Below are 10,432 nucleotides of genomic sequence, written 5' to 3' on the forward strand. Positions count from 1 at the left end.
ACCTGCACAACAAAAAATAGCACCTTCCTCACCATTCTTGGAGAAAGTAAAAAAGGACCAGGACATAGCTAATAAATAAAACAAGTTTAATCATAAACCATGTACATTTTTATAGATGGGGGGGGGGGGCATGGTCTGAAAGGTGCTGCCCTGACAAGAGGAATAAAAGAACAGTGTATTTTACCAGTCGATATACAGTACCAGGGGAGGGTGGAGCTGCTAAATGAATATGGGATTTTGAGTCCCAGAGGCTAGATGTTACAACCATCATTCTTGGTTTCCTGTCAAATTATAGCATTAACTGGCTCACAGCTCTGTCCAGGACACAGCAAGGCAGATACAGACCAGAGCAGAGTTTGAGGGTAAGGAAGGGACAAGGTTTTTTTGAGGTATATATAATGTATATACTCTGCTGTTGTGTACAGTCTTTGGGCCATGCTTTGCCCACAGTTATGTGTGCACACATCTCATTCCAGTCAGTGAAGAGTGGCAAGCTCACATCTGAGAGAATATATTTGGCTTTGAGGGCATACAGGACCACACTGAACAACAAAGCCAAAAGCAGAAAAGGGAGAAAGCTGAAGACAAAGAAGCCTGGACTGGGCTGGGAAGGGCAAGAAGTGAATTGATAGTCCCAGGTTTATTTTGTCAGCCAGTTCAGCCCTGTTTGGACAGACAGCACCAGGCTTCTGTTCTGAAAGACTTCTGCAGTGCAAAGGTTTCCATCAAGGCAACCTTTATTAGACAACAGGGAAAACCATGCACAAAATTACTGAACGCATGTCAACAGAAGAATTGTGATGGAGCTGGCCCTACAATTGTTCAGTTCTTAATTTTTCGGTAGTCAACAAGGTAAGGGGTGGCATTTGTACTAAGGTATTCAGAGGCAGTGTGGCTGCTTGAGAAACAATATGACACCAGGCTTGCAGAGCAGTCAGATGTATTGGCTTTTTGCAGAACAATTTCACTTTCAGTCAATTACATATTACATAGTTTTACAGATGAAAAACACCTTTCACTGCTAGAAAGTAGACACTGTCTTGATACCAAATGCACTTGCTCTCTGATTTTCCTAAGAGCCCACCCCCATACAATAAAAAAAACTCAACAAACAAATAAAATCTGTAATACAAAATAACATTCATGTTGATGTCAAGTGATAATCAAGATCTTCTTAATGCAGGTCCCCTCAGAAGTGAGTTAGAGTCATGCGTCCATATAGAGTTCACTCCCAATCTGGGAAACCTCAGTAAGACTGTTGCCCTTTGAAATGCAAGTCCCAGTTTTTAAAGAAGTGCTCCACACACATGCAGGCACACATACACACAGAGATAGATACACACTCGCCTCCACATAACCTCTTCTAGCAAGAGCTGCATGCTGGGTAGCTGTCAGTGCCTTCTGTGCATTTTCGACCTACTTCCTTTGTAAGGATGAGGTGAAAGTTTCTTTCCTTCTCAGGTCTGTATTCTTTAAATGAAAAGGACAATGAAGAGGATCTACATTACAAAGACAGAGAAATGCACTCATATCTCAGGCATATGTGTGTTTTTTTCCCAGTCATTGACAAGGATGATGTTATTTACATTTGTGACTGAGCAGAATCTGCAGTAAGGGTTATCCATCCTCCATGCTGGGGTTTCTCAATGAACCCTGGAGCCCATTCTGTGCTTCCACAGACCATTTTTCTTTAAGGCACTGCATGTAGATGATGACTTCAGACAGTACTGCAAGCCCCTTCACTGGATCGTGCACTTCTCCCTCTCCCTTGACTGACCTTCCCTGAGAACTTTTGATTTTATATACTTCAGGTCACTGTTAACGCTTGGCCGGCGAGCAAAGGGAGAGATCATGCCATAGGCATCCATGTCCTTGACTCGGCGCATCCGGAAGGATTTCTGTTGGAAGGTGTCACCGTACTGGATGGAGATTTTCCTGTGGAGGGCAGGGCTCATCTCATGAGGTAGCTTGGCCATGCTGAAGAGGACATAGAACATCTCATCCACGTTGGTGTTCTTCTTGGCAGAAACTTCAAAGTAAGCACAGTTTTCATCACTGGAGACAAGGTTTTCGCCTTCATCTGAGCGTACCTTGCGGGAGATTTCACTGTGGTCATTTTTGTTGCCACAAATCACCATGGGGAGGTCAGCTGATTCCTTGGTCTTGTTTTTCAGGCAGGATTTGACCTCAAGGATCTGTTTCTGGAGCCTCTTGACCTCATCAAAGGATTCTCTGTTGTCCAAACTGAATACCAGGATGAACACATCCCCTGCAATTAAAAAAAAGGATATGTAAAGGCTTGTTGGTTGCAACCTGTGTCAGAAGAGATAATTTTCAAAAAGCAGTAGGTTGATTTGCTAAGTCTTCCATATACTTTTTGTCTGATCCTTTTGAACCTGTTAATTGGGCTGCATTTTAGTTCCAATTATTCTAATTCAACTCCCCACTCCTCTATCTTGTGTTATGGAAAATATTTTTGGCTATGATGTTACTTCAGTCATATCCAATTGTGTGTTCCTACATTGCACTGGACTTGCAAATTATTGCCCATTTGTACTCTCTTTTGTAAACATGTTTCTGTCTCATCTCAGCTGCATTGCTTATCTTTTTGCTTCCCTTTGTGTGTATCTCTGTGTAAAACAGGGCCTGTTCTGACACCAGGAAGAATGGAGAGCTAATATCCACTCAGCCTTGGCCTTTTGGTTATACAATATAAGAAGCAACACCTGAACTGAACTTACAGCTACTCAGTCCTGAATGCCTAAGCCAGGATTCGCAATGTGCAGTGCTCTGCTACCATTTCATTTGCTCAAGAGAAACAGACCATGGAAAAAAAGAAATACTTAAATGACACAGATCCCCTGGCATTTCCTTTTGACATTTCCTGACTTAAAATTCACTTCACAAATACAAAATAACACACATCATTGCCTGTTGAATGACATTCATGTGGATACATGCTAAGAGAGCTTTCAGGACAAAAGCTTACACCCGCATCTCAGAAATGGGCCCTAGGGACTTCACTGAATGTAGACATTAGTCTGGTCAGATACAAACATCATGTTTCATCATGTATCTACCTAGAAGGGTAGACAGCAAATCCAGAAAGTAGATTTGTTGTGAGCCATGGCTGAATATCTTTGCTGTCAGTTTCACAGTTAGAGAATACATCCTAGCTCACTATAGGTACTGCTTGAAAATGAGAATGTACAAAAACAGCCTACAATTTTCCCTTTTTTCTCTTTAATTCATTTGATTACCCATGGACTAAAGAGAAAGGGCAAAAGTAGGACTGTCCTTTTACTGGAATATCAAATCAAAGGCATTGGGCTGGAAATTTTAGGAAAAAGAAAATATTTGAAATTTCCTTAGTTACAATTCCATTTCTGTGCATTTTACATTTGTTTCTCACTGCTTGTGTCTTATAATGACATGCTTATTTTGTCCCTTGCTGCTCTTTATGCTCACAAGATTTTATTCAGCCATTCATTTGGCTGAATATGGAGCAGAAAGGGAAGGTAGGAGGAGAGAAATTAACTAGGGGGAATTCTCCATTTCAGACCTTCACCCAGTGGGTTTCTCCTCTGTGACTAATGCACTCCCTATAGTGCCTGGAGTATCCTGGCCAGGAAATCTCTCTCCAGAGAAGTGCATCTTGCAACAAAATCAATCAGAATTTTTAGCTGCCTCCTAAGAAGAAGTCCTCTCCAGGCTACAGTTTTCAAGCTAATGTCTGTCATCATCTCACCCACAGTTCCCCATCTGCAAACTTCCGCCCACTTCTCACCTGTTAGGATGGAAAGCCTCCTCATGGCAGGGAAAGGATGATTCCCAGAGGTGTCCAGGATGTCCAGCTGATACATGTCTCCCCGGATGTTGTAGACCTTGCGATGAAAATCCTCGATGGTGGGAGTGTACTGGTCGTCAAACCGGCCATTGAGGAAGCGTGAGACAATGGAGCTTTTCCCTACCCTGGAAGCTCCCAGCACTACCATGCGGTAGGAGTTCTTGGCTGGCACGTTCAGGGTGCAGTTTCCACCAGACATAGTCTTCATCATTGCTTGGTCCTGAAAGAGGAAAAGGTAGAATTGGAGTAAAGGCCAGAAACTAGTTGGAGGATGGAGCAAGGCAGCTTCATACCACAAGTTTGTCAAAGGGTGCTCTGGAGCAGAGTCCTCATTTGTAAATCAATGGTTCATACAGAAATCTTTCCATTGGAAATGCTTGATTTTTTCAGTCTAATTTCAGGGAGTTGGAATTTTTATTTTGTCTTTTATTTTAAAGTCATATAACAATGAAGGCATTTCACTGAAGATAGTATGGTTTTGAATTGTAATTTACTGTTTCATTGAAACATTAAGGGCTAATTTTATCAACTGTGCTTCAACTTAGATACCAGGTTTCTTCCCACCATCTGCGTCACTTAGCCATTAAGGGATCTTTCAGTAGAGCTTGGTTCTCATTTAGATACATAAACACAGAGGTCAGATTTCCCAGTGTGCTACATCCACTGCAGCTGCCATTAGGAACTAGACCACTTCATTTAGTTGCCTAAATAGGAGCTGCAGACAATACTCATTTTGAGATCAACCAAAAGTCAGACTGAAACAAGATGCATGCCTGACATCGGTGGAACCTAGACATCTCAATAACTTTAAGTAGCTGGTCCCATACAGCCTTCTTTGCTGATGCAGGGAGCTTCTGCCACCAAATAGCACTGGCTGCTGATAAATTGTAAGATCTGTGCTTTCAGTGACCTTTTAGAAACCAGCTTTTAATCTTGCTGTTTGGACTAGTAGTGTGGGAACTCCCAGTCTCCAAACCATCAGCATTGCAGCAGGATGGCTGGCTATGGATGGAGCTGCAGAAACATAGATTTCATAGGAGTGTCAGCCTTTACACATACACAGCTGTTGTGAGTGCCACAGTCTTTGTGGATGCTAAGTACAAGCAGGAGAAAAGATGGACAGCCATCTTAAACAGCTATTAGAAAAGATTTCCAACCCTAGACAACTAAAATGAGTCTCGAGACTTTGGAAATCACATTTTGACATAGCACTCAGATGCAGAAGACTTTGATAGGGAAAAACAACAAAGAAGAGAGTGTTGCTCAGATGTTTTCATGTACCAGTTCAAATGAATTGTGTGCTGAAAGGAAAAATATAACCACCGTGTGGGGAAAGCTGACCACTAGAGCAAAGAAGGCACATTTCTGACATAGTTTATTGTGGTTACTAGGATCTTATTAAAGAATAATCAAGTTCCCACTATACCGTTTATTTAACTTAGGTGTTGTTTATTTAATATTATAATGCGAGTACTTTGTGTACACTGAAAAATCATTTATAGGTCCAGATCTGGATTCCTATCTTTCCCTCAAGTGAAATTTATCTCCCAGGCTTTTATGTAACTGACACTTATCTCAGTCAAAAGCTTAAAATCTTTTACTTTGTTTAACACGTGCTAAGCACCAAAGCAGCAGTGAAGATATGGTCACTGCTAAATAAAGAAGTCTCTGGAATTCTGATACAGCATCATTACAAGCACTGTGCTACAGCCCAAGGCAACAGCAAAACACTACTTATTATTACTGCTATAATTTTCTGCACACCAACAGCACATTCAGCCCTATCTAAAGCACAGAAGAAAATGCAATGCTTTCCTCAGAATAGCTTACACTCTGATTTATATTCTGGACAGTGTAATACTAGAGCCAGACAGTAATATCAGAACATAACTGTGGCTGGACACACACATGAAGACTTATGGTACTGTTGGGATTGCTGTGGTGGGAATGACAGCAAGGAGCATTCCTGGTATTTGAGCTGGACTCTGTTTTATTTAGAACAAGACCTATCTCCAACAGTGCAGAAACACCATATTCAACCTCTGAAACAACACTGCCATGTACACTATCTCTGCCCTTTCCTACCTAGCCTGTCCAATACTATCCTACATCCATGGGCAGATAAATGGTGACAGGGCTGCTCTGGGATGTTTTCCTTCATCCTCTCAGTCTTTTTTTTTTTTTAGCTGGCAGAGAACACCTGGATGATAGATTTTGTAAGAAAAGCTACAAACTCCTCTATAGTCCAAGATTGGTATTTAGAAATGAGTCATCTCTTCAGACTGGGATGGACCAGTGTAGCTGTATAAGGGCAGGTGAGCTGTGGTGATTCACACCTGCTGAAGATCAGTTTTGTACAATTTGGTGCAGCAGCATCTGGGAGGGACCATAGTCAGGATTTTTAAGCAAATGCCTTATATGTCCTGTAAAGGACATGCTCATTGGGGGGCCTGATCCTGGCCAGCAGCTTTACAAGCCATAATCCTGCAAATGATACTGCCGGCTGGCAGGTAACTGCTAAGCTGCTGGTGATTAGAGAAACTCCCATCACACAGCAAAGGAGGTGGACTGTAACTGGAGCTGCCTGGGGGGTTAATTTTGCACCTATAGTGCAAGAGGCACTTCTGTCTTCCACTTTGAAATTAATTCTTTTGCTTTGGGCCTTGGTTAATGCCACTGTACGCTGAACAGCTTGAAGAAGGAATTACCACCACAGCAATGGGGAAGAGTAAGGCACAAGGAAGCTGAGTGACCACCCAAGGTCCAACAAATAAGAAACATGAACAGACTCTGGGTCTCCTACCTTTCAAACTTTCTCCTTCCCACCTTTTCTCACCCTTGCATCTCTGGTCATTAAATCACACTGCCTCCCACCCCCATCAGATGCAAAATCCTATATGGAGACATGGCCATTTCAGGACTCTTTGCCCCAAGGATGTAACTGCACTGAAGGGGAAGAAGGGGTGTGGGGGCATGCAGATTGTAATGTATTAAATAGTCTCTTTATGCTGTCCTTGTTCCACCTGTCAAGGTGTTCAGTCAAGAGGATTCTTGTGCTTTCCTGACTGCATTTCATTTCACACAGAGTCAAGAGATGCTTTTCAGCACTTCGATTCATAAAGTTGCAACTTGTATCACCTCTGCTGCAAACCTGACTCAGACCATGCTATTGACCTGGGAGCTTGTATTTGTGTTTTGTGCTCTCTCTTTTTATCCCCCCACTCCAGTTTTTCTCCAGTGCAGTACAATCTGCCTTCTTTCCTCCCCTGAAAAGGAATGAAACTTTAGCCTTCACACCCAGGGGTGGGGGGGGGGAGCACAGAGACTTGTACAGCGCAAAAGATTAGAGGCAGAAGAAACAAAACAGAAAAAGACCACATGTTTGTGTACTAAATAAAGCAAAATCAATCAGAAGAGAATGACGAGACAAACAACCTCCAGCTGCCTTTAATCTACATCTTTTCCTCCCAGTTTATTAAATGCTTAAGCGTAGATTAATTCTCAGTTGTACCTTTTGCTTTGTGCACTGGCTTGATGCTAGAAACTTTGCATTAGTATTTTGTATTGGTAAAGTACAGGGATTTCAAAATGTCATAGAAATGTAGGCAAGGAGTGTTGACTCCCCTTAGTAAAAGGAAAGGCTCATACACCCAGAGAGAGCTGAAACAGCTGCCCAAAATCAACATTAAACCCCATTTCTTTTGACTCCCTGTGTTATCTTCTACCTGCTAACGGAGACGTGGCCATTTCAGGACTCTTTGCCCCAAGGATGTAACTGCACTGAAGGGGAAGAAGGGGTGTGGGGGCATGCAGATTGTAATGTATTAAATAGTCTCTTTATGCTGTCCTTGTTCCACCTGTCAAGGTGTTCAGTCAAGAGGATTCTTGTGCTTTCCTGACTGCATTTCATTTCACACAGAGTCAAGAGATGCTTTTCAGCACTTCGATTCATAAAGTTGCAACTTGTATCACCTCTGCTGCAAACCTGACTCAGACCATGCTATTGACCTGGGAGCTTGTATTTGTGTTTTGTGCTCTCTCTTTTTATCCCCCCACTCCAGTTTTTCTCCAGTGCAGTACAATCTGCCTTCTTTCCTCCCCTGAAAAGGAATGAAAGTTTAGCCTTCACACCCAGGGGTGGGGGGGGGAGCACAGAGACTTGTACAGCGCAAAAGATTAGAGGCAGAAGAAACAAAACAGAAAAAGACCACATGTTTGTGTACTAAATAAAGCAAAATCAATCAGAAGAGAATGACGAGACAAACAACCTCCAGCTGCCTTTAATCTACATCTTTTCCTCCCAGTTTATTAAATGCTTAAGCGTAGATTAATTCTCAGTTGTACCTTTTGCTTTGTGCACTGGCTTGATGCTAGAAACTTTGCATTAGTATTTTGTATTGGTAAAGTACAGGGATTTCAAAATGTCATAGAAATGTAGGCAAGGAGTGTTGACTCCCCTTAGTAAAAGGAAAGGCTCATACACCCAGAGAGAGCTGAAACAGCTGCCCAAAATCAACATTAAACCCCATTTCTTTTGACTCCCTGTGTTATCTTCTACCTGCTAACCAGTACTGTGTGTTTCATAGTCAGACTATGAAGTGAATGACAATGCACCTGCATTTGCATGCTCTGAAGAGCGCTTGTCTGAATTCTAGTGAGGTGCTGTAAAATTTGATCCTGAGCACCTGGACAGAGATATCGAGGGAAGACATTCTTTATTCAACCTGCCCAGAGCTTTTACCCCTCACGTTTCCACCCTCCTGTCAGGAGGTATGCTCCCTATCACTCCTGATCCATTAATAGTCTTCTGAACTACCTCTCTTGCACTCCACAATCTTCGGCTACTGTTTCTGTCTCTGTTTGCCATCCCAGTTTAAGTCATTGTATCCAGCTAAAAAGGACACAGACAGTTCCAAACTATACCATGCATAACAGACCCGTCCCTTGTTAATCACTGCTACTGTCCCCATCATTTTCATGCACACCACATTCACTCCCGCAGGATGTTTGTTTCTTACTTTCATCCCAAACTCCGTGCTGCTTTCTTACCTCTGTTTCCTTGGAGGAGCAGTCCTGGCTCTCAGTGCAGTCTGATGAAGCTTGATAATTTTAATCAGAGGTGGCTGCTGCTGTAAAAGGCTGTTGTTCTGTGGACTTTCCTTGCTCTGGGCTCAGCTCTTCACTAGTGTTTCCCAGGAACTTAGCAGGATTGGGCAGGACCGCAGAGCTGCAGAGGATGTTCCCCCATGGATGGTAAGTACTTTATCAGGCAGCCAACAGGGGCTAAAGAAGGGTCTCAGAACTGGTGATAGCTTTTCCCTTTGGTGAGATGAGCTCTTCTCACAGACTCAGTTTGAGAGAAGGAGAGGCAGAGTGTCTCCCTCTCGCTTTTCCTCTGAGTTGTGCTTTGTAGGGTTTCTGGAGCAATGCCTATTCGTGCAGGGTCCGGGATGCATCTGACTGGCCCACCCTGCCTATACACCACCTCAGACCCTGTGGGAAAATACCAGCGGGGGCATGTGGTCGATGGTGAACCTGCACTTCCCTAGGTCTTGCCTGACACTTACCCTGCTGCCAGCTTCTTTTCTTCTGGTCTGAGATTGGCTTTAAAATATTCTCTTTCTAGGACAGAAGGGGCTTTTCTTTACGTTTGCCAATTAAGTCTTTCTCCTTCCCTCCCTGCCTTTCTCTCTCTCCCTCTCTCAACTACTGGCAAATTGCAGATTTTCCTTCTGTAGGACTCACAGATAATTGGCTCAACTCCTCCCTTGAAGTCAGTGTCAGACACAGGGGAAGGAGGGGTGCTGAGGGGGTGGGATTTTGTGCCTATTGAAAAAATCTTCTCTTTTCTCTTCTAAACAGAAAGTTCATATGCATTGCAGACTGCATATTCCCTGTCTTTCCGCCAGAGACCTGTATGTATGCATGTGTGGGGAATGAGTTAGCGTATGTGCACAAGAGACACGGAGACTTCATTATTATACAAGCTGTAAATTCATAAGCTGTTTCTAAAGGCTCTATACTTCTGTGCTGGTTTTTTATGCTAGACAGAAGCAGACTGACTCATTTCCCAAGTAGGGGCTTTCTGTCCATAATTCCTGTAATTCTTTTGCCTTATGGAATACTTTATCCTGTTCCCTCAACCTCAGAGACATTACTTTAGGATCACTGATTGGTTTGATTAGGAAATAAGGATAATATGTAACTGGTGTTCTTTCATTAAATAGATGAAAAACCAAACTTGAACTGAGTAATAAAAATGTAAAAAAAAAAAAAAGAAAAAAAAAGAGGTCAAACAAATGGAGAGAGTGGGGGACTGAGAGTTAGAAAAAGAAGAGAAATGAAGAAAAATTAGGGTGAATTCACAGAGTTTGTTCAACCTCAAGTGAAAAACAATGTTTGCAGCTTATTTCACTGTTTGACTCAATTTTTTTTTCCCTCCTTTTTAAGATTAAGTAATAGTTTGGATCTACAAGTCTATTTTAAAATAAGATGTCAAAAAGATTGATTTTTGAAAGATTCAAAATGGAGTATTTCAGCATTTCCCACTTAGAACTCCTAATTTGGAGAGGGGAGAGGGAAAGA

General features: G+C 42.4%; 1 protein-coding gene across 1 annotated transcript; it reads right to left on the minus strand.

Annotated features, from left to right (window-relative positions):
* Positions 1-1,386: 1,386 nt before the first annotated feature.
* Positions 1,387-9,016, minus strand: RASD2 (RASD family, member 2). The gene is made up of 3 exons (XM_010005772.1): positions 8,897-9,016; positions 3,788-4,067; positions 1,387-2,269 (listed from the first exon to the last, which is right to left on the minus strand). Exons 2-3 carry the CDS (start codon positions 4,056-4,058, stop codon positions 1,740-1,742), a joined length of 801 nt encoding a protein of 266 aa, XP_010004074.1. The 5' UTR covers positions 4,059-4,067; positions 8,897-9,016; the 3' UTR covers positions 1,387-1,739.
* Positions 9,017-10,432: the final 1,416 nt, after the last annotated feature.

This window comes from Chaetura pelagica, unplaced genomic scaffold, assembly GCF_000747805.2.
Source record: "Chaetura pelagica isolate M959 unplaced genomic scaffold, ChaPel_1.0 scaffold79, whole genome shotgun sequence".
NCBI classification, from domain to species: Eukaryota; Metazoa; Chordata; class Aves; order Apodiformes; family Apodidae; genus Chaetura; species Chaetura pelagica.

Coding starts and splice junctions, on each gene's coding strand:
- RASD2 (XM_010005772.1), bottom strand. CDS start 4,058: ATGATGAAGACTATGTCTGGTGGAAACTGCACCCTGAACGTGCCAGCC. Junction 2,270..3,787: donor GAGGCTTTCCATCCTAACAG/GTGAGAAGTGGG, acceptor TTTTAATTGCAG/GGGATGTGTTCATCCTGGTA.